At 35.6% G+C, this 25,112-nt stretch overlaps 1 protein-coding gene across 5 annotated transcripts in view; it reads left to right on the top strand.

The window, feature by feature from the left end:
* The window catches only part of CDK8 (cyclin dependent kinase 8), a 113,960-nt gene extending 89,995 nt beyond the window's left edge, over positions 1-23,965 (top strand). For 3 of the 5 annotated variants that reach the window (XM_044249461.1, XM_044249465.1, XM_044249464.1), the window contains 9 exons: positions 3,404-3,461; positions 5,681-5,812; positions 12,751-12,894; positions 15,323-15,392; positions 16,176-16,248; positions 18,938-19,035; positions 19,745-19,823; positions 19,943-20,101; positions 22,653-23,965. In XM_044249461.1, the coding sequence (XP_044105396.1) occupies positions 3,404-3,461; positions 5,681-5,812; positions 12,751-12,894; positions 15,323-15,392; positions 16,176-16,248; positions 18,938-19,035; positions 19,745-19,823; positions 19,943-20,101; positions 22,653-22,778 (939 nt within the window). In that variant the 3' untranslated portion in view covers positions 22,779-23,965. The remainder of the gene's footprint in view (positions 1-3,403; positions 3,462-5,680; positions 5,813-12,750; positions 12,895-15,322; positions 15,393-16,175; positions 16,249-18,937; positions 19,036-19,744; positions 19,824-19,942; positions 20,102-22,652) is intronic. The other 2 variants (XM_044249462.1, XM_044249463.1) reach the window with 2 other exon arrangements.
* Positions 23,966-25,112: the final 1,147 nt, after the last annotated feature.

Below are 25,112 nucleotides of genomic sequence, written 5' to 3' on the forward strand. Positions count from 1 at the left end.
TGCCTCATTAAAATGTAAACTTTTATATGTTCTTTCAAAGTGATTATCTTGGATAGCATATAAAAGATCACAGACTGTTTACCATAGTTATGGTTATTACCACTTGATTCGTGTATTGTCATTAAAAAAATGGAAGCTTTGGCTCTAGAGCTAAAAACTACCAAATTCTACTACCAGACAAAGAAGAAAGAAAAGAAATGAGCTTTTTTGGATAATATTGTTTCAGCATGGCCTTAAATACTAAAACAAAAATTACTAAGTCTTTGAAGCCTTCCTTAGTTAATACTGGTTAAGCAACGAGACAAAAGAGTATTCATGATCGTTAGAGCCTTTCTACCTTTTTCTTTTGAAACTTCCATTAGATTGCATCCATAAAATAAATTTAGTGTTAGATTTCTCTACTAAAATCAGAATATCACATATTGAGGCATATAGAATGCCATCATAAAAATAACATGAGGAGGGACCCATCATTCATAAGTAGTGTACTGAAACAACACAGCACCGTTCTTGTTTTTGACTATATGGCATGCCCAAACCGAATTAATTTTAAGTTCACTTATAAAAGTAGTGTTGGTAATGGCCTTTAGCCCCAAGACCTGCTTCAGATCATACAATAGGCAGCAAGTTTCCTAGAAGAGCAATTCTTAACTATTAACTAGAGCTTTGTCCCCAAATCTTTGACAGAGAAACTGTTTATTCCCCCAACCAGTGCTAAAACCCTGGTTTGGAACTTGACAGTCTGTTATGTCTCGAACAAAACAAATAAGAGAGGGAGTTTCTCTCTCGTTACCCCATAGCAGGTAGACCAGTACCACTTACCCTTACTTTCTAAGATATGGGCCCAGTTGCTGAATGAGTAAGAAAGCAAAAAAGGAGATTTTTCTACTTCATGTAAAATAAAAGGAGGAGAGAGATGTCAATGTTGTGCTCTGCACTTGCCAGATACAGAGGTAATATTTTAGGATTGAGCACTTAAATTCTGGAAAAGTCCATCACAGCAAACCAGTTAATCACTTCGCACCTCTGGAGAAGGGAATGGGGTTTGGGACATGGTGGAGGACCAATGGGTTGTGAAAGGTTCTTGATTTTGCCAAATAACAGAGGAAGAGTCTTTGGGGCAGTAATAATGGGATAACAGATTTGAAAGTGTCACAGGATACTGAAAACCAGTATGGCAGGAGCAGCGGGGACAGTGGCAGGTGGGGCAGGATAGATTGATGGGAATGAGCTTGCAGGTGCCTTGTATCCCCTCATAAGGACGTTGGATCTTATTCATAGGTGATGAGAGACTAATTAAAGTAGAAATAATATTTCTCTACATATACCTAATTATAAAGCATAGCAAAAGCATTCAAAGACACCTTTGAAAAGGTTCATCCGTACCACTGTCACTAACTCTTTGTTCTTCTAGTCTTTACCCATTGTACTTTTTTTTTTTTTAACCTGTTTGTAATCACAGTCTGTATATCATTTTGTGTTCTGTTTTCACCCAGTCTTAACAAGAATTTTCCATGATACTACTATGGAAGATTTTAAGCAAAGGAGTGATATGATCAGCTTTGTCTTTCAGAAAGATTACCCTGGCAACACTACAGAGATGGATTGGATGGAAAAAGAATCATAATGGGCTTAAAGAATAGGAAATGTGTTCAAGAGATGTTTAGGGAGTTCTTCCCCAGTGGTCCATAAGAAGAGTTCTATCACAGACATGGACGTTTCTTCCTGAGCCCACGTTGGTAGTTGAGAGCAAGCCTTACTCCTCAGCGAGATAGAAATGCTGCCTGATTCCTCTTGGAAACCCTCCTCTGCCTTCAATATTTTATGATAGTTTCAGAGATCTGATTTCATTTTGAAGTAGGCTGAGCTCTAGGAGTCTCTGCAGAGTCTAACCCAGTGATGGGTTAGCACAGCGCATGAAAGCAGTTTTACTTGTGTTAGGCAGCACTTGCAGGTAGTGAATGGGGAATAGTGTTATGTACTTCTTCAGCTACTTCGCCGGTCTGTTCTTCCAGGGGTCAGGAGTGTGTATGTGTGTGAATGATAGAGGTTCTGAAAATATTTTCTTGAATGAAACTATTATTATTTTTATTATGGTAGTATACATTAATTGAAAAACTTGCTACATAAAGTTACTTTCCAAGATGATATATTAGAAAGTGAGCACTAGACTTAAGCCATGGGGTAAATTCTGCTGTTGCTGCCCAGTCTTGTAGATTATGCTTACAGGGCAAGTCATTTAATCTCTTTGGTGCCTAGTTTCTTAAAAATCTAGAACTTGTAACCTCTGATATGCCACCATTTCAGCAATTCTTTTTTCTTTTGGCTAGGGATAAAAAATTTTTTTTGATATGTAGTAGCAGATCGTAGATAGTAGTGTAGAGAATAATATACTGTAAATATATTAAGTTATATTTTGTCAGTAAGAGCATGGGGGCTATTAGATGTGGTTAGGGAAGCTTGTGAACTAGTTAGCACTGTAAACAGCCTTCATTAAAATCCTTAATCTTAAGGTTGTTTGATCTGTATTTGAAGGGTATTCTAATCTAGTTTCATTGTTATTTAGCAGACTGGCAAAATTAAATACCAAGTAGACAGCCTAGTAGGGTAAGAAAGGTTTGGGGGTTGCTCTCCCCAACCCTTTCCTCTCTGTTCATCCAATCCCCTTATCTTCCTTCTTCCTCTCTTCTTCCTTCTTGCTGGTGAGGGCATAAATCTCACAAGTCAATGTTGTACATACCACTGTAGCAGATTGTAGATGATAGTTAATCCTGTATATTTTTAGAGACTTTAACACTATTTGGAATTTTACTTCTATAAAATCTCACTTTAAGTTTTAGCTTCTCTTTATTTAAACATAAAAATCTCACAACTGTTCAGGTCATAAAAAATTCCTCTTCACTAACTCATTTAGAAAATACTTTAGTAAACTGATTCTCTAAAATTTATTTGTTAAAGCATAGGTGCATACTTTGGCATTTCAAAAAAAAAGAGATATCTGGTGGCTCCTTCCTTTGCTATTTAGAATTAAGTCATCTTTGAAGATACATTTCCCTTAAAGTTGCAAGACATTCTTTACAATTGAAAGAGTTGGAAGGAACCACAACATTGTAACTTCCAGTCAGATGCTCCACAGTAATGAACAAAGACTTGGCTAAATAAGCCAAGAATAGCTTTATTAGCTCTGCCTGGAGAAAAGCACTGTCGTATTTGGGCCTTCCTAATGTTTGCACATTGCTTTGCATATATACACATAATGTTTCTTTGGTGACTTCCTGTGTTTGATTTTAATTTTTGAGTAAATGAGATTTTGTAAAGGTGGATATGTTATATTGGCATAATGTCTATTTAAAAGAAACCACTACTGTCTACTGAAAAAAAAAACACTATTTTGTTTCCACAGAAACCTGCTAATATTTTAGTTATGGGTGAAGGTCCTGAGCGAGGAAGAGTAAAAATTGGTATGTTTTATTTTTGATAAGTCACAGTGTAGCACTCTTTTAAAACTTTTGCAGACAGCAATATCACTTCTAACTTTTGCTGTAATGATATGCTATATTCATGTAGTTCCTTCTTGATCAAAGCCATTTCTAAAGAGTTTACATTAAAAGTGAAAAATGTTTCATACTCTTAAAAGGTGTCAGACAATCTTTAGAGATTGAAGTGTTTTAATTATAAAATAAACCAGGGAAGTTTCTTAGAAACCTTTGCCTTCATTAAAAATAGCCTGTGGAGGTGAGTGGCTTCTTTCCATGTTAGAAGCCAGCCTCACCTTTAGTCACAAAGGCATAAAGCCAACAAGTAATTAACAGCATCAGTTCTGTTCACCTGAGTCAGTTGAGATCAGAACATATGCCTCTGTTGACCTTTCAACATTAGGAATTACAAACTAGGAAAACCGTGGAGGCTGGAGAGGTACAGAACCTTAAGTTCTAGAAGGCCTCTGCCTAAAGGGAAAAGAAAGTAACAAGCATTCTGTACCTTGGCATGTTTTTTAATAGCTCTGTTTTCTTATATATCAGAGCAAAATTTTACCCAGTTTTGGTCTGGTACCTATAAGGATAAAACTGAATTTTTAAATTCTGGTTTTTTTTTTTTTTTTCATTGTCATTTCTCAGTTGTCTTTGTCACATTTATTTAGTTTGTTTTGTGTGTGGGTAGAAGAAATGTTGTAACTAAATTATGTTAATTTAAAGGCAGCAGGGTTGTGGGAGTATATAAAAAAAGTAAAGAGTACTTTCTGATTGCAACATTTAATATAAATGCAAATTATCAGCTAATTTGTACCATTTAACCGACAAAGAAAAACCTAGATGTTCCTAACCCCTCTTCCCCATCCTCCCCTATAAATTCCCCAGATCTCACTTTCCACTTTTAATTAGACCCTCAGAATACTCTTTTATCATGCAAACCTCACAAGGTTTTTAGTATCACAAACATTTGATGTACCTCAGAGTACTCCTAGGCATTGACTCCCTTTGACAGCCAGACCCTGTCAGTACTTAACTCTATAGGGTCACCAAATGCCTTGTAAGTCCTAACTTGTGTTTTAAAAAGCCCAATTTGGTTGCATCAATTTCTTCAAATGTAAGTTCAAAGTGTGCAAAATAAAAAAGACCCAGCCAGACGGTAATTACAGACATATTTTTTTACTAAGATTTGGAGAAATTTTATGTAACAAAATAATCTAGTTTGGAATTATGCATAGATGTAATACATATGATGTGAGCAGGTTTGGGGGATACTAAAGGCTTAAAGCATTCACATTTAAGAAGAAATATTAGTTCTTCTATAAGCCAGTATTTAGTAATCTGAGTCATGGTTTTAGTTCTTTACCAAATTTCTGTGTTGGTTTTTTTTTTAAACCTCCGTAATTAAGAAGGGTAGATGAGAGCCTCCTTCATTAAAAATGTATATTAGGAGAGCAAAACCAAATAAATGGTGGATGAATCTTGAAATTTTTGGTAGGTGGTATGAACAGGTGATCATTCATTCAATGTATATTTGATAAAAGCTATGTGTAATGACACTAGATAGAGACTAAAATAGATGAAAAAAGACAGTTTTTGCTTTTAAGATTACAGTTTAATAGGATAAACAGTCATGCCTGAATAACTACACTACATATTAAACTATGTCAAATGCCACAACTTCAGTTCTGAGGTAGGAGTTTATGACATTTGTCAATCATTTAATTTCTTCTTTTGAAATTTTTTTCTTTTTTCCTCCTGAAAAAGGAGGTGATTGAACTATATGACCTTTTAGAAGGTCTTTTCCAGCTTAAAAAAATTACTATGATTCTTTAAGTTAATAAAATTCAACCTAAATAAATGGGGGAGAGATAGTGGTATTAACATACTGTATAGTCATGATTATCCCAGTTACCAGGCTTATTGATGCAAATAATGGAAAGCCTTACTATAACTCAACTAGTTTCTCAGTGCTTATAACCAATACAAAGAATGGACATGAAGTTTAACAACCCTGTCCCCAGGGGTAGTGTGACAGGCAGAAAGAAATCTGCCTGGGAGTATAGGGTCACCCTTGACCTTTGCAGCAAGCATATCTATAACCCAGGTGAAGAATTCAGCACATTTTCCCTATCTTAACAGTGGTAAAATTAATCAATTAAATTTGTAAAAATATATTGACTTAACATTATTATTATCTTTATTTACAGCTGATATGGGCTTTGCCCGATTATTTAATTCACCTTTGAAGCCTTTAGCAGATTTGGATCCAGTAGTTGTAACATTCTGGTACCGAGCCCCAGAATTACTTCTTGGAGCGAGACATTATACCAAAGCTATTGGTGAGTATAACTAATTAAAATTCCATGGCATTTTAAAAGTGGCTTTGTTATTGTAAAATATACATATTTCTGTGTATTAAACCAAATAATACAGAAAACTATAAAAATAAGAACAAAAACTGTCCTAAAATTCCACTACTTAGAAACACCATTATGAGCATTAGGAATGTATTATTCTAAACATCTCTCTCTGATAGATATTTTAAAACTTCTTAAATATATGGGATCATACTATGCATTCTAAGTAAAAATATATTTTAAATTTTACTTGAGAAGAGAAATAAGCACAGTAAAATTTCTAAACCATTAAACTTCAGACAAATGTTTTTTTCACCAAAAGAAATACTTCTAAAAGATCCCCTTGGAGTTAAGGAGAAAAATTATGGAAAAAGTGGTTTAGGATATCTTAATTTGCTTTTCAGTTTTTGATTATGTTGATTACCTCCATACTATCAAGAATTGGGAAATTAGTGCTCTTTTACTTCTTCAGCCTCCAAATTTATAAGCTGTGTTAGAAATATTGTTGTCATTATTATTATTACTACTTTGTTGATGTTTACAACATTTATTTTCTATTTACAAACCATAATTTCCACAATTTATACTCAGATTATATATTGTAACAGATTCAGTGCTCAACTCCCACAGTCCTTTTTCCATACCTTTCCCATTACTGACATCTTTATTGTGCCTCATTTTATTTCATTGAATTTTTTCATGTTCTTTTCTTATGTGCTTTTCTTTTCTTTTTCCCATTGTTATATGTCTTTACTGTTTACCTAACTTGCTGTGTTCTCCAGAATAGCATTAAGCCTGCTTTTGTTTTTCTTGGTTGATTCCATCCAGAAGTCTTCTATGCTATGCTGTATTCTGGACTGATTTTCATCCTGGCTTTTCTTTTCCTTTTTTTTTTTAAATTCTTCTGAGTTGGACGTATTTCCTTCTGTGCTTTATTATTTTGCTATAGCATATTCTCAGCTTGCTTTGGAAAGGTGTCTTGGAGGTAAATTTTCTCGTTCTTGTATTTCTCAAAAATGCCTGTGTCTTACTATATCATGCAGTTTGTCCAGGTTTAAAATTCTAAGTACAAAATAACTTTCCTTCAGTATTTGATGATGCTCTTCCATTGGCTTGTAGCATCAGTGTTGCTAATGAAGATTCATGCCAGTCTTGTACTCATTCCTTGGTGGATTACCTGGGTGGTTTTTCTTTTTGAAAACAAATAGGATTTCTTATCCTTCTGTTTTACAGTAATGTGCTGACCACTTGGTAGGCACATTCAGTCTGAAATTTGTATTGTACAGCCCATGTCTGTGGAAAACTCTTAAACTAGTCTTTGATTTCTTCCTCTGTCTTCTGTGCCTGTCTTTCCTAAACTGAGTGTGGGCATATGTTGGACTACTTGCTGGACTACTTGATATCACTTTTCTTATGTTTTTCTGCCTTTGTCTTTTTTTCCTCTAAGAACCCCTTCTTATTCTCTATTAGTTTTTTATATTATTTTATGGGGGGAAAAAGCATCTCAACTGTCTGTGAGGATGGTGATAACAGTGCTTTTTAATTGTTTGTAATTTGCTTTTTTCCTGAAATAATTAGGTGTTTTCTTTATAGGCTCTCTTTTTATTTATATGTCTCAGTTTCTCCCTTCCATGTGGCAAGTGTTCGTCCACTATTTGTTGACCCTCGATTATCTCTTCATATTTAAGAATCAGCTTACAGAAAAGTGCTTGGGAACTTTGTGGACATGGATCATAGGGCACAGATTTCAGAGTGATCTAGCAGAGAACTACCGTTAAGAGGGGGATCCCCAAGTGCTAGCATGGACAAGCCTTTGTCCTGAGGCCATTCAGATTCTTTAAGGGAAGAGTCTTCCAACTTTAGGTCCTAGTTTTGTACCTGGTAGTTTCAGGGCAGTGGAGAGGAGCAGGAGAAGGAGAATCAACTATTCAAAACGCAGACTTTGGGAAGAAAAAATAATACAGACTTTGTAGCTAGTCCTCTAAGGACAGAATCTTCCAGAGTTGTACAGGGCAATTCTGCTTCACACTCAGCAAAAATACTGTGGCCTGGGGCCTTCTCTGAGCTGTTCCATCTGCCTTCCGTCTTCCCAAAGCAAAGTGTTCTTATGTATCTCTGTCTAGATCAGGTCTTCATATGGCCAGTCTCTCTCTCTCTCTCTCTCTCTCTCTCTCTTTCAGTTCTTAGTCAAAACACTACTTCTTCAGAGAGACTGAACCTCAATGATCACGCAGTCGAAAGTAGTCATTCAGCCTTCCCCAACCCACTTCCATCTTACTTCCACTTGTTAGCATTGTATAGTATCTAAAATCCACTAAAATAGATAGACCTTGCCGAGCTGGTCACCCTAGTAGGCACTGTATGCAGTGAGAACTCAGTACTCTTTGTTGAATGAGTGAATGAATGAATGAATGAATCAGTCTTATCCCCAGTGATCTCCTCCTGTTCTTTTTATTACTATGGATTACTATTAACCTTTCTTACTTTGCTGCCATTTCAGTGTATACTCAAGAAGGGAAAGAAGAAATGCTTGTGATCATTCCCCCATATTAATCCTTAACCCAATGTGTCTTTCTTCAGAAAATCTTTATGTTCACTAATGTTCATAACTGCTTTGAGATCATATTTCATTTTATAAAAGTAAAGGCAGATAAATTAATTCAGTTAGATATAAGACTTCTCTGTACTATCTTTGCAACTTTTCTTTAAGTCTAAAATTACTCCAAAATAAAATGCTTATTTTTTTAAAAAATCAATTAGAAGGAAAAGTAAAAATTACTGAAGCTGTATTATTACCTGCACATACATTTGGTTATCTTTTTTATAAGTATATTCTGAGTGCTTAGAATATAAACTAATATGATACATAACTATTTTTTCCACCTAGGATATTAATATTCAAAAGCATTGTTATTTTTGATAAGATATATTAATAGACTACACAGATAAGGTAGTCATTGCCTGGGACGCCTGGGTGGCTCAGTTAGTTAAGCCTCTGCCTTCGGCTCAGGTCATGATCCCAGGGTCCAGGGATCAAGCCCCACATCAGGCTCCCTGTTCAATGGGGAGTCTGCTTCTCCCTCTGCCTGCTACTTCTCCTGCTTATGCTCTCTCTCTCTCTCCCTGGCAAACAACTAAAATATTTAAAAAAAAAAAAAAGATTGCCTAATCTTAGCTGTTATCCACTGAAAACTTTGAATTGATTTAAATTTAGTAAAAAATATGCCATCACAGAAGCTAGAGACTCTGACTCTATTATCTTTTTCTCAAGAAACTTATATTTTGTTGCGAACATTGCAATTTGTATAACCTGTTATTCACTAGGACAAGCTGCAGTTGGCAGTTTTGATGCAGGACTATTTGTCACAAAGCTAAACTACTAGCAGTTAGGTAGATTCCCTTGTTCAAATGGCTTTATAATTTGCAAAAGAGAAGGCTTTTCTTCATATTTTTCCTCTCTTCCTCCTTCTCATCATCCAAATTTATTGGATAACTATTAGCTAAACTTTTTAAAACTTAAGAAAAACCAAAATGTATGCAAATTAATCCGACTTCTAGCCTTAGCTTTGTCACTCAGGGTGGGATGCGTGTGTGTGCTTGCTCACGTTCGCACACATGCTCACCCCCATGTAAAACATTGAGTTCTTTAGCCTCATTGTTTGAAAGTGGGAATTTAGACTAAATCATCTCTTTAACTCTAAAAGTTCTGTGACCCTGGATAAAACAGTTGCTTCTGAGATAGGAAGAATATAGAGGGAACAATCTGGGGTGCAGATGATTGAAACCAAGGTCAGGGCATCTGCGGTGGTGATCCCTGCCCTATGAACACCTGACTTGGCCAAGAGCAATCTTTAAAACACTTTTCCTTTATGAAGACATTGGCTCAAAAATGTTAAATATGGGTATCTTTCCAATTACTTCTTTTTTTGAGAGAGAGAAATTATATGTAAACCATTTTTAATATAAATTTTAAAGAATAGAATAAAGGAATAAAAATGCAAACCTCTTCCGTGATTCCCGTCTTTCCCACACAATCCCATTCTACCTGTTTCTTGTGTAAGTAGCCTGAGGGTCCATTAAAGTATAAATTCCCCACACCACAGTGAAAGCTACTTACCAAGAACTTGCCTAGCATTTTTACTTCCCTGTCAGATTGTTGTAGTTTGAGCAGCTAATAGAAGAACTTTTGTAGTTCAGTGCACAGATTACTTATTCAGTAGTTCATTTTAAAGGCATCATTTAGAAGGGTGAAATCTGCTAGTGCAGTTTGGTGGATTATGTTAAACTGAAGGCTACTAAGAAGCAGCCAAAGAGCACAGGGAAAAAAATGTTCCCATCCTCTATTCCAAACAGACTTTGGTGCTGCAGTCTTTTATTCACTTGTACAAAACTACAAGCTGAATCATTAAGCCAAAGAGAGTAAATAATAGGTTAGTAAACATTGTACTCCCAGTGACAAAGTTTAATTCAGTTTTGAGTATTTGGGGGTTTTGTTTGGTTGACTTCATGGAGAAACCTGAAAAGGGAGTTTCAGTCTTTAATTAATCATCACTGAAGCAGTCTTAAAGTTTTACTAAAGTATGGACTTTTAAACTCAGATGTTTGTTCTCAAATAACTGAATGCCCACTAATTACATGACATTCTATTAAGTGAGAAATAAGATAGGGAGAATGAGAATTTACTCTTTTATTAAGGTAGAAACTTGCTGTTAATACATCTGTTGATTAATACATTAACAAGCTCCCCCCCAATTTGGGTCCAATTAGTCTGCTAATTGCTATCTACTTTGCCTAGTTAGCTCAATAGCTGCACAAAGCATTGCAGAGTTTGAGAAGTAGATGAGATTTATATGTTTTTACTTTGGAAAGTGCTAGAAGGAAGTAAAGTAGGCTGGTAGGTGACCAGGAAAGGACTTTTCCATGAACTTGGCACATTCGGGGCCGGGGGGGTGGGGAGTTAAGATAGTTAGGAGAGACTTAACGTACACAGATTTAGAAATTTTTCTAAAATAATAACCTGTTTAGCTAACTTCATGATTAATGTCTGGATCAGGAATTTGAAGAAAGGAAGGATGGTGATGAGATTGCCAAAAGGTAAGAGAGAATAGAAAAGATAAAGAGAAGAAGGTTATAAGGGTAAGAGTAAATAAAGTCGAATAAACTATTTCTTCCTACTTTCTGACCTTTTATTTTAGAAGCAGTTTGTCACTTTAAGGATATAGCTATACCACTTACCTCTCATCTTCCTTACATGTTAGTTTTCTTTAATATTTTTCATAGCTAACCAGAATGAGTTGTTATGGTGTCTTCTGGATACTATGAGTAGAGTTTTAAATATGCAAATTAACCCATTGACCCTTTTTGTGATGCTCCTTAGCTTGCATATCTTTTCCTTTGATTAAGATTATCATAAGTCAAGTTATCACATGGGGTACATACATCAAAAGAGTAATCACAAAATAATTTCTCCATTTACTTTCTGATACTAAAAACAAAATAGCTTGGCTAGTTATGTCTTCATACTTTTCTATATGCTGGTATTGGCTAACTTGGTTCTCATGATGTGGGAGAAAATGGATATGCAAACCGTGTCCTTTTCAAAAATCACTGGCTTGTAGTTATGGTGTATAATCTTAATAAATAGATAATTAACTTGTTATTCTGAAATCTATAAATGTGATCATTTTACCTTAATTATCTATATTCTAATTTTAGATTTTAGGAATTCTGAGTTATTTTATAAATTAAGATCTTTTTCACATTTTCTATTTATGTGACAATTATTAACATACCTGAACAATTGGCTTTAATAAAATAGTGGTTTTTATCTTTCCCTCTATAGTTGTTTATATTTACCACAGGTATTGGTTAGATCAGTCAGAAACGACTGATGGAGTGTCTGCTCTGTTCACACCATTGTACTTAGCATAGAGAAGTTAACTTTGCTGATTTAGGGCTTTGTTAAAGTTGGAACTGAGTAATTTCAGTTTTAAATTCTGAGGTGGCATGTAGATCTTTCCTCTATTAATAACAGTTCTATTGAGTAAAAGTTTAATATAAATGAAAGTTAGCTTATATCTTAAAGTGAATGAGAGGAATTTGTTGTACTTGAGGAATCCATTTTGCCTGGCTTTTATAACCAATTCTAGTGAATTTATACCCTTTATACCTACCGTAAAGGTAGTATTTTGCTCCCTATTTTCATATCCTTATTAAATTGCAAAATCTGACTCCACTGTAGCATAAGAAATACTTTGAACAAAAAACTGTTCAAGTAGAAATGCAGTTTCATTAGAATATTTGAGATCAGGCATTATCTTTCTCCTGCTGTAATAACACCTTGCTAACTCGTGCTAGCATGAAAGGATAATTATTAGACTTTACAAATTAGCAAATACATAGACTGGATAAAGAAAAAATATTTTTACCTCAAAAAATTATGCTGATTGTTTTTGGCAAGTATGCCCAATTTCAAAAGCTATTTGGTTTTTCTATTTTTGTTTTATTTTCTGTTTGATTTTGTTTGTTTGTTTGTGGCTCCTGTGCTCCATATGCAGCTTTGTATGTATTTCACAGATAAGGTAATGTTTGATCCATTTAAAAATTGCCAAAATTTTAGCTTACTTGATTTGAACTTGGAATGAAGCCCCTGGGTGGAATGAAGGTATAATAGGGAATGAAAAAATTGGGATGTGTCGGGTGGGAATATATATTTACAAGCAATATTCCATGATATTTTTAATGATAATTGCTTTAGGAATTAATATGACTTATTAGGAAAAGAAAAGAAAGAAAAAACAGTCCCCACCAAGATAAAAATGCATTTTCTTTTGGAAAGAACCACTTTATTTTCCTCCTTTCTTTTTCTTTTTTCCTTTCCTTTTTTTTTCTTTTCTTTTTTTTTTCTTTTTGTTTTAAAGATATTTGGGCTATAGGGTGTATATTTGCAGAACTACTAACGTCAGAACCAATATTTCACTGTCGACAAGAGGACATCAAAACTAGTAATCCTTATCACCATGACCAGCTGGACAGAATATTCAATGTAATGGGATTTCCTGCAGGTACACATTATGTTTTTGTTTTTGTTTTTAAATCACTGTTGTTTGAACTTAGTTATCTTCATTGGAAAGGTGTATATCTTTAGCTGATGAAAGCTACTCTTACTCAATTCTTTATATTTATGGCTTGCATTAATCAAAGATCCTTAGAAATAGCAAACTTTATAGAGTTCACAAATTAGCATAAAGATATTTGTGGGTTTTCTGAATTTGAGGAGTATATTTTTGTTTCATTTTATTCTTTTGTTTTGTTTTGTTTAATATTCGAAATGATAAAATATTTGCTGTATCTTTATTAAAAGGTACCTTTAGTTCTTACAAATAAATTCAGTAGTATGTATTTTTGTCTGGCAGCACATATAATAATGCCATTACTTGGTATTTAAATACAAATTTTGAACATTATTTATATTAAGGGCACTATACAGAATCACATTATATTAAATAACAGAATTCTTTACCCTATAACCCTTGTCAGTAAGAACATTCTTTTAAGTGTTCTGTTAGAACGGCAACTTTGCCTACACTGATTGGCAGCAGGGAGAAAGTTGTTTAGGTGTCTCATCACAGGCATCAGACCCCTTAGTTTTTCAGCAGTATCCCCATCCCTTGTTATGCCATGGCATGGTAGTTCATCAGTATCTAAAAACTCTGCCCAGAGGTCTAGCATAATGAAATTTTGCTTTAAAAAACCTACATAATATTGGCTAGTCAGGTATTTATTAGAAATTATTTCTTACTAGGAATTTTTATCAGGTCAGGGTAACTCAAGACTAATACAGAAATATCTGGGAGTTCTAATTTCACATTTCCTTGTAAGAGTGTTAACACAGATACTAACTTACTGCAGAATTGGTCAGTGGGTCTGTGAATACTGCTTTTTTGTGATGAGAAGTTTATTTATTCACTAAACATTTGAGTACTTGTCATGTGCCAGGCCTTGTGTTATGCATAAAATAATGTTGATATAACTGGCATGATTCTTGCCTTCTTGGAATTTGTATTGTACTACTTGAAGTAGAATGTTTAAATAATAGCTATGGTTTGAGTAGATGGAGAAGAATGGCCTTTTCTTCCCACTTCTAAATGTGTCCACCATTTCTAAGGCCTGAAAGAAAAGGAATGTGGTTTACAAGGCAGTGGAAAAGGGGGGTGGCCTCTGCAAGAGATGACTCTTAATGTATAGTTCAACAGTTAGGGGATGCTCAGATTATAAGAAAGTTGAAAAGCAGGCAGTAGGGTTTAGATTTAATGCACAAAAGAATGAGAATCCATGATAAGTTCTTGAGAACTAGTGACATGGTTTACGTTATATTTTAGAAAGATTAGTATGGTTGTGGTAGGTAAAACTCAGTTAGAAAGAGTAACTTAAGACAGGAAAGCCAGCTGTTTGCCTATATAGCAGTGCTTCAGGTGGAAAGTGATAAAAAAGATGGTGAATAAAGGACAATACAGAATTTTTTATATGTAATTGAAGGAAAAGTAAAAGATTATCTCAGGATGTCTAGCTTGAGAAATTAACAAAATAGAGAAGTTAGAGCAAGGAAATAATTGAGAAAATCCCATATGTATTTAGTTGACTTTGAGAAAATCCCATATGTATTTAGTTGACTTTACAGTGCGGTGTCTTTGGAGGCTAGTTGCACGGCTCCGTGTAAGGAGATTGAAGGCAGATGTCTAAAGGTCATTGAAAAGCTAACAGTGCTGTGAAGCTACCTGCTGTAGTCCTGCAGCTGGTGGTCTTTCAGGACAAGTCCATTGACCATGATGAAGAAAACTAGCTATCTAGTAGCACATGTTGTTGAGGCAACTCTAAGGCCAGCAAGCCAACTGAAACATTTTCTTTTTCATATAAGTAAGCTGGGGTTGTTAATGTTACTGAATCTTGCCAAGCCACCAGCAGACTTATTTGCATACTACTTATGTCCTATCCTGTTCTATTCTAGACAGTTGTTGCTGCTTACATCGATCACTGCTGGAAAACAGTGTATTTAATAAAGTGAAAATAGGAGGTCCACGTTAAAAATAATGCATCTTACAACTACAGAGGGGGGAAATTTGTCATTGAAGAGACTGGTTGCTGATGTAACCAAGACATTGAGTAGAAAGGGGGAAAAAGTGGTCCTACAAAACAGAAATAGAAATATTTATTAATAACTTATTCCTCTCTACTTACAGAAATTGAGGTAAATTACATAGAAAGTAAGCCCTAAAAGGATAAGCTTATAGAGATCTAATGCTATACAAGCATGAGAATTGTATTTATAGGTCAAGATAAGATATTTACTATAGCTAGTCATTTATTTGAGGTCTGTGCTTTCATGGAGGTTCAAAGTATATAAGACATTTGATGAAAATTGAGGTAACTTTTATTAAAATTCTTGAGAATAGGAACCTAGACAACATAAAATTTTATCAATATATTTCACAGATAAAGATTGGGAAGATATAAAAAAGATGCCTGAACATTCAACATTAATGAAAGATTTCAGAAGAAATACGTAAGTTGGAAAGAAAATAGACCTTTGTTGATTTCTGCTTTTCCAGAATCCTCTGTATCAAAGATTGAATACTCAATGGAATACTAAACATAAGCTTATTCTAATAAATACTTTTACTTCTTTACTTAATAAATATTTTATCTTTTAAGATATTTAAGTGATATAAAGAAGGTAAACAGCTAGTTTTAGCAGCTGATTTGGATATGAGAAAAAAAACTCTTTCCATATTTATTATTTTCTGGAAGCAAGCATCAGTGGAAAGGATCACAGCTGAAGCAGTCAGAAACTGAAATAAGCAACCTTGCTAGCCATCACTTGCCCACCCACCTGGATTGTATAGTCATTTTAATCAGGTTTTCGTAGAGAAGAAGGAATATTTCATTTATTTATAATGCAAGATCAGAGCATTGGGAGAGGACAGTTTAAAGGCCTATAACAAATTTTTTAAAAATTTTAAATTTGTTTTAAACCTACTAGAAAGACTGAATTAAATATTTGACCCATATGTTAAGAGAATTGTTGAAATAACAGTCTTATAAAAAATGCTATTCAGTATATATTAATTATGAAATTATCTTGTGTTTTCTCAGTGGTATCCATTCATAAGTGACTAGTGTGAATATTGAATAAAATATGAAATTGAGCTAATGCTATGCCAATTACGCCATTTTCAATAAATATTCTTTATCGGTTGTGATTAAAATGATTGTTTGGAAAAACTTCAGCCAATGTAAAATTAACCTCAAAATCTCATATAGATATTTCATAGTATTTCTCTTTCAGGTATACCAACTGCAGCCTTATCAAGTATATGGAAAAACATAAAGTTAAACCAGATAGTAAAGCATTCCACTTGGTAAGCTTTAGAGAACAATAATAAAATTTTTTCCCTGGTTAGCTAACCAGAGGTGTTTTGGGGTCAGTTTATACGGTTATTTAACACTCTTAGAGTACTTTAATGGTAAATCCAGACATCTTGTTGCTGCGTATTAGTAAAGGCATGAAAACTTGTTTTTCCAAACCCATAACACGGTTTAACAGACTAATGTTTGGTTACATTAGGTTTTTTAAAGATAGTTATTGTACCAAGTCTGTCAAGAACATTTTTAAAATTACATTTATTGGTTTTCATCGATTTTTTTTTTTAAATTTCAACAATTTGAGAGAAGAATCTAAAAGAAAAACATCCCAGTGCTCAGAAGTAACTTTTACAAATTATTTTGTATTTCAACTTTTTGAAAGATTATTTTTAAAAATTTTTAACTCCCAAGATACTCTTACAAACTTGGGTATTAGAAGTCCTTCGGTGATGGTGTGTATTAGTTGCTTTTTCTGGAAGAATATGAGAGATGCAGTATTTATTACTGTATAATGGAAAAATAGTTTATTTTAGAATCTAAATGAATCCATGCACTATTGTAATTTATGACATTATAGTCAACTTTGCCAGCTTAAATTTGTTTATAGTAAAATTTCCATTTTTATATCATAACAATTAAAAATGATCCTGGGGTTTTTTTAAAGTTATATAACATACAAAGGGGAAATTTCAGGGAGTAGGTTGTATTATATTTGGCTTAAAATTCTTTTCGTCCTTTATTCTCAGTATTTTTAAATGAGTTCATTAAGTGGGAATTTGTCTCAAAAGTATTCTATTTTCCTTGTTACAACAGCAGGCCACTTGCAAACATTTCATCTATTTTGTTTGTTTCTTCTCTGTCTTCTGCTTCTGCTTCTATGCCCTCTGTTTATTTTTATTTCATGTCACATATCATATATTTCATATCTTATCAGCAACTTTAAAAGCAAGGCCTAACCTATCTTATTGCCACACAATATATTATTATCCAAATAATGGTCTCTTATAATGTACTTATAACAGGACCCAAACAGGAAGGTAAGTTAGAGCCTTATTTATTCTAATAAAATAATGATAATAGTGGTAGGCCCAGAGTCACAATTCAGGGGACTTGCTCTTACTTACCCCCAACTTGCTGCTATTCAGTGTAGTCTGCAGTGACTCTCACAACCATCACCACTGAAATCCCAGAGATCTATTTCCCTTGCAGCTTAGTTGCTTGTTTTTACCGCAGTGACCTATCTTGTGTGGACCCATCTGAAAGCTCTAATGTAACTCCATTAAAATTGTTGAGCATTTTAAATGGCAAACCCATGCTTTTCCTTTCACCTCTAAAATTAAAGTTGTGCTTCCACTGAAATATCGGATCATCATAATTAAATTTAAATCTTCCCATCCCAGCGTTTCCTCTGTATTTTTAAATACTTTATGTCTGTCCTCTGATTGTGTTCTCCCATCAAGTCTCAATGGCATCTGTTGGTTTTCAAGTGCGATCCTAGTCCTTAGCAGTAGAATCCCCAGGGAACTTGGGAGAAAGGCCACTCCTCAGACTCCTGCACAGATATCCCAGAGCTCTGGGAGTGGGGCCTAGCAGTCTGCTTTGAGAGGTGCTCCCGGGGTACTTCTGATGTACTCTGAAGTCTGAAAACCACCACATTAGATCAAAGAGGATAAGCTGAGAGACCACTATTTAGAAAAGCTCTTAAATCACCTACTAAAATAAAATGTTCTTAAATAAATAAAAATAAATCAAATATTCTAGTTCATAAAGTCGTAAGTGAACTATGTTTTAATGAAAAAATTCTGAATTTTCACATTAGCGTGACATTTCTGTAGGTAGCAAAATAATTAAAATAATACTAATAATGGCAACTAACACATAGTGCTTTCTTTGTGTTAGGTATCACTAGAATTGCTTTCCATGTATTTCCTCATTTAATTTTGAAAGCAAACCTATGGTAGTAGGCGCTATTTCTAATCTCCGTTTGACAAATGAGGTTACAGAGAGAGTAAGCAACTTGTCCTAAGTCATTCAGCTAATAAATGTCAGGTGAAGACTTGAACCCAAGCAGTACCTTTAAGTCTCCATTCATAATCCCTCTGTACTAAACAAGTTCTGTATCAAACATCATATTTATTTAGACTAGAATAGCCCTGGCCAGGAGAACTTTCTCTGATGATCTGCACTGTCCAGTAGGGAGCACATTAGCCACCTGTGGCTCTTGAGCTCTGCAATTATACCTGATATGAATGAGAAATTGATTTTTTAAGCTTAATTTGGTTTTAGTTAATTTGGTTTTAAATCTAAATAGCCACATGTGGCTAGTGTATTATTTGTGCTATAATAATTTTCCCCTTAATAGAAAAGGAATAGAAAATACAAGATTTGAGTCCTGTTTTAAATTGTACAAAGCACTTTGCATAATGTAGATAATTAATTTAGAGTAAGAAGTAGGTTTACTAGCCTCTTATAGGAGAACCAAGTAAGATCCTGATTATTAGAACAACTAAATATGAATTACTACATCAAATGTAATAGTCAAGTTTTTCCTGTTGTTAATTTGGGGGAATAAATACCCTTCAGATTGTACTGTTTTCATCAAAAAGCATATACGTCCCACATATGCCCAAGGATATAAAACTATGAGAAGTAACACAGTAATGTTTTTATGATTTATGGTTTCAGCTTCAGAAGTTACTTACCATGGACCCAATAAAGCGAATTACCTCAGAACAGGCTATGCAGGATCCCTATTTCTTAGAAGATCCACTTCCTACATCAGAGTAAGTGATCAATGTGTTAACTCACCAGCATTGTAGAATTTTTTGGAGCACGATTGTTTGAGTTGTCATCTCCAAGTTGCCACTCCTACCTGGGGACCCAGGGAAATCCCAGTGACAAGCAAAAACTGAGTTTTGATGACTGAGGTATCATTTCAGGCTTTTAGAGGTAAGAGGCACTCCTGTTCCTATATTCCTTAATGAAACATGGCCAGCCTGGGCTTCAGTGGGGCGCCAGGTACACAGTGGCGGGTTGTTTATGTGTGCTGTGGTGCACTCAGACTCACGGAGATTGCCCGCTGCTTGCAATTACAGTTTTATGTTTCAATGGCAAATTCCATTCCCAAATAAATTTGTGTTTCCCGTGTCATCTTTTATATGTAGAAGGGAGAGTTAAAAAAAATTGTGTTCAAATAGTGGCATTTCTGCTGGAGTCTATATTTGGGTTGTAATAATAAAAGAGTGAGGCCGGAATAAAAGAAAATTGAGTCATATTTGATGATTATTGATTATTTTTATACAATGAAATCCCTCCCATGGCCTGCTGTAATGTCACTGATTAGAAGAAAAGATTCATCTTGTCACAGGTGTGCAGTTGAAAGGTACTTATTCTAAAAATATGGAAAGAAAATCTGTCTTGAAAGAATAAAATGAAGAATCTGAAATATTGATTGGCATGCCAGAAATCATTTTTCTTTTTTTTCCTGAGCAGTGTTTTTGCCGGTTGTCAAATCCCTTACCCAAAACGAGAATTTTTAACAGAAGAAGAACCTGATGACAAAGGAGACAAAGTAAGTATTAAAGTACATTTGGCTGCTTCTTGTTTTATTCAATGCTACGGTAACATTTTCTTGTTTGTATTTGGTTCTCCTTCTGAGTTGAACTTTATTTTTCTATTTAACCAATTGAGAAGAACCAGCAGCAGCAGCAGGGCAATAACCATACTAATGGAACTGGTCACCCAGGGAATCAAGACAGCAGTCATACACAGGGACCCCCGTTGAAAAAAGTGAGAGTTGTTCCTCCTACCACTACCTCAGGTGGACTAATCATGACCTCAGACTATCAGGTATTTCCAGTTTATTTTGTACTTACTTGACATATCAGTATTTGTATATGGGTTTGTGACCTTTGGAAAATGCAGTATAACTAAGAAAATGCTGACCTTTATGTACCTGGGGAAATATGTTGACCTGAGTGTTACTGACATGGAAAAGTACTGACTCTGGTACACAACAGGGTACTTACTGACTTTTGAATTAGACAGACCTGGAATGATCAAACTTAAGTTATGCCATTTATTAACTGTGTGACCTTGAACAAATAATATAGCATTTCCTGGCTTTAGTTTTTCTTCTGTAAATGAGCCTGGCCAAGCCTTACTTATAGTTGTAATAGGAGTAGATGTAATAAATCCTAGCCCCTGATTTGTGGTAGGAGCTCAATCAAGGCTGTTTACAGTATACCAGGAATGATTAAGAACACAGGCTTTCAGGGGTTCCTGGGTGGTTCAGTCAATTCAGTGTCTGCCTTTGGCTCAGGTCACGATCCCAGGGTCCTGGGATAAAGCCCTGAGTTGGACTCCCTGCTCAGGAGAGGGTCTGCTTCTCCCTCTCCCTCTGCACCACCTCCCACCCCCCGCCCCAGCCTGTGGCCTCTCTTGCTTGCTCTCTCTCAAGTAAACAAATAATATCTTTATAAACAAACCCAAAAAAACAACAAAAAAAAACACAGACTTTCAGATCCCAGCCTCTGGCTTTGGGTAACCTTGAGTAAGTAATTCAGATGTTCTCAGTTTCCTTCTTTGCAGAATTGGTTGATGGCAAGTGTGAGGTGGAGCTAAGGATTAAATGAGAGGACATATGCTAAGGCACAGCGGCTAGCCTGCTGTAGTGCTTAACAGAGGTTACCACTTTTTTGTCTGCTTTTATTACCATTACCATCATTAAAATTCTTAGTAGCATTCATAGTACACAGTAAGCACTTCTTAAGTGGTGATGGTGGTGCTAGTGATGACTGTAATAATAAGAGCTTGTTGGGTGCTTACTATGCCAGCTTTTATACCAAGCATGAAACCTACATATTTCCTTTGATCGTTGTGGTAACCCTGTGAGGTAAGGGTGATCATTGTCATTCCAGAGATGCTCAGAGAGGTGAGGTAACTTCCACGTGTTCCCCTGCTGAGCTGGGGGTAGACCCAGGACACAGGCTTAGATCTCACAACCAAGACTGCTCCGTTGCCTGCTTGTGGATCCCCTCACGTGGCATTGTCATTCTCTTTGCAGGAAGACCACTTGGAAAATCATATACCACCTCCCTGCTTATTCTAATATTGCCAGCTCACCTGGGTCTCAGTGTGGGGAGGAAACTGGAAACTGGACCAAGTAAAGTTATTTACCTACTGAAAGAGAAAAGATCTTACTAAACTAATAAGGTTCCCAGAGCCTGCTATGACCCTTCAGAAATAAGATCTTAACTCTTTGCTTTGGTTAAGGAAAGGTCCAGTCTACCAAACCATAGAAATTCTTGTCTGCCTGGGTAGTAAATAACTCTTTTCTGGGAAACTAAACAAGGAAATCAAGGACAGACATCTCTGGGGGCTGTTGTTTGTTCCAGCATCTTTTTGTCCCTATCTGGATGGGAAAAGTACATCCCTCTTGGCTCAAGAATGTGTTTGCTTGCTAAGGTGATGGCATCCTTGGAATGAAGCAGGGCAGTGCTTGGACCTTTGCTATTGAAACCAAGAAAATTGCTGTGCTTCTTTGTTTCTTGATGTTATCATCTGATGGTTGGTTTTTGTAGTGACTATAGTTTCATGTGTTTACTCTTTTTAAAATGTTATTTTGCTAGAGTTGGTAGAATTTAGAATTATACGATTTATTGAATGTGCTTTGAAAGAAGGAGGTAGTAAATTATGGTTAATAAGTTATTATGTTTGTCTTGGGAGCTAATAATAAGAGAGAGAGGTGCAGAAAGGGAATAATAGATCAAAATCACAGGACTCAACTCTCTCTCTGTTCTTTCCCTTTGTGCAGTTTTTAGAATTGAGAATAACATTGTTCTTACGTTTCTATAATTATAAACTTAATTTTGTATATAACTTGTTGCAGAAAATAAAATTCATTAAAGGGCATAAAAATATTTAATGCCTAAGAAAATGATTCTGCAGTACCATTTCTTGTCCTGTTCATTTTTATTCTTTAGTCACACATTGGCTGGGAGCCTTCTATTGAAGAAACCAGCATGTAAATTAGCTTTGAATGTCTTCGTGTATATATCATTAAGTTCACGTATAAACATCTCAAGCAAATTAATTATTACTTATCAGGTGGTTACAAAACAGCTTAAAAAGGGGATTACTGCTATAGAAAAACAATGAACTGCACAGCAGAGTCATGAGACTCAGCTTAGTATTATTTACTGGCAATACTTCTGACCTTAGCTGACATTAAAAGATTGGGGGTTTTTGTCATTTCATTCTAAAGCTAGTACATGGCTCAAGACTTTTAAATTCGTACTGCGTCTAAATAAATGACATTGCAAACCTAAGCCTCACCAGCTTGGGATGGAGCCAGCTCTTAGAAACACCTGACTCTGCTTCCTCGCTCGTTCTTTTGCAGCGTTCCAATCCACATGCTGCCTATCCCAACCCTGGACCAAGCACATCACAGCCACAGAGCAGCATGGGATACTCAGCTACCTCCCAGCAGCCTCCACAGTACTCACATCAGACACACCGGTACTGACTGCGCTGGAATGTTGTCGATGCACTGTTGCTAGCGCTGCAGGACTGACGGGGCAGCTCTCTGCGGGAACCTGGTATGGGCCATGGGAATGTACTGTACACCCACATCCTCAAACTGTCCGGTAGCCAAGTTCCACCACTTTTCACAGACCGGGGTAGTGGCTTCCAAGTTGTACCTGTTTTGGAGTTAGACTTGAAAGAAAGTGCTAGCACAGTTTGTGTTGTGGATTTGCTACTTCCATAGTTTACTTGACATGGTTCAGACTGACCAATGCATTTTTTTCAGTGACAGTCTGTAGCAGTTGAAGCTGTGAAATGTGCTAGGGGCGAGCATTTGTCGTTGTATGTGGTGAATTCTTTCAGTGTAACAACATTATCTGACCAATAGTACACACACACACACACACACACACACACACACACACAAAAGTTTAACTGGTACTTGAAACATACAGTATATGTTAACTCAACAAAATAACCAAGACTCAAAGTGAGATTATTTTGGTACACCTTTCATTTTAGTGTCTTATCAGTGGGTTGATTCATTTTCTACATTAATCAGTGTTTTTCGACCAAGGCTATTGCTTGGGTTTTTTTGAAAGTACAAAAGCCACATAGTTTTTCCAGAAAGGTTTCAAAACTCCCAAAGATTAATTTCCAACTTATAAGTTTATTTTTATTTTCAATCTATGACTTGACTGGTATTAAAGCTGCTATTTGATAGTAATTAAATATGTTGTCATTGATATAAACCTGTTTGGTTCGGCAAACAAACTGAAATGATTGTCATAGACAGTGTTTTATTTTTCCTGTTGGTGTTGCTGATTAGTGAGCATGCTTTAAGATGAAAAAAGCATGAATGATAACTTCCTCTGAAAGGTGCGGCATCCCATTCAGATATTTTGTCCTGATTTTAAAGCTGGTTGGTGTAGTGCTATTAAAATTTTGTTCAGTTAATTTTCCTTTTTAAAACTTGTTCGCACGTTGTTTAGGGTGCCCTTACTTCAGCAAAGGAGAAGGAGTAGGAGAGCCTTAGAATTTTTGAGGAAAAAAAAAAAACCTATAACATACAATGTACTGTATCAAACTATTTTACATGAATGACACAAGTATTCTGAATTTAAAAAAAAATTGAACATTGTTAAAAACAAGGTGTTATGTAATAAATTTATTTTTCATAAATCAAAATATGAAGTTGGCTCTATTTTTATATACACATAGGTGTTTTAAAGTTCTCCTTAACAAGTGGCCTCTAACTAAATCTCTTTAGTTGTTTTCCTTAGTAATGTCTATATATTCTGCCTCCGGAGTGGAGTGGAGTAATGACTTATGATTTAGATATGGATTCTTTACTCTGCTGCACTTAGCATAAAAGAAGATGTCAACTAGACTACCTTTCCAATTGAAGGAATTATGATGAGCCTTCCATTTCTAGAATAAAGTCTAATTCAGTATGCTGAGAACAATTTGCTTTAGCCCAAATAATTATTTTTCCTCCCTCCTTAAGCACAAAACAGCGCAGATTTAAAAAGCTAACATGGTTTTTTTATTAAAAAGTCAGCTCATTCCTATAAAAAAATTCTAAAACATTTGAAGAACTGAGGAATTCCAATCCCGATAGCCCTATCACAGTAAGAACAATTCAGGAGCCAAATCGGCATTTCCACGTTCTCTCTAGCCCCCCACAGCTCCTCCACGTAGCGTGAGGATCTGATCCTAGAGCTCTGTCCTCAGCACCTTCAGGAGATCCCCTCTGGCCACGGACTGAGTGGGTCTTACCTAACCATGTCTTCTTGTTTCTCGCCACTCGGATTGTCTTCTGTTTTGCCTCCTGCCTTTGATACAGTGACTTCCAGCCTTCATGGGCATGAAGATCATCCACAATTTGTTTTCCCTGGATCTAGTCCCAGAGGACAGTTTGGGGGAGTGGGGAGGGACATGGAATCTTCATTTTTAACAAGCTCCTCAGTTGGTTCTGATGTAGGAGTCTGAGGAATACACAGGGAGAACACCTCCAAGCTGGTCTGAAGGTTGAGCAAACAGCAACATTTCAGTCAGTGGCTTGGAGAGAGGGCTGCCCTGTTGACAGCCCACCTTCTCCTGCATAAATTTCAGAAAGCAAAACCCATTGCCACAATTTCCACTGTAAATGTTGGAAACTCCTAGGGCTCAGTTCTCTGATTTTTAAATTTATCAACCTCCTTTCTTGGTGTGCTCTGTCCAGTCTTGACGAGTTCAACATGTTGGGGACTATCAAATTTATATATCCAGACTATTTCGTATATAGTTCCTGATTCATATATTTAATTGCATCTGTGACACATAGACAAATAAC

The sequence above is a fragment of the Neovison vison genome, chromosome 5, assembly GCF_020171115.1.
Source record: "Neovison vison isolate M4711 chromosome 5, ASM_NN_V1, whole genome shotgun sequence".
Classification (NCBI taxonomy): Eukaryota; Metazoa; Chordata; class Mammalia; order Carnivora; family Mustelidae; genus Neogale; species Neogale vison.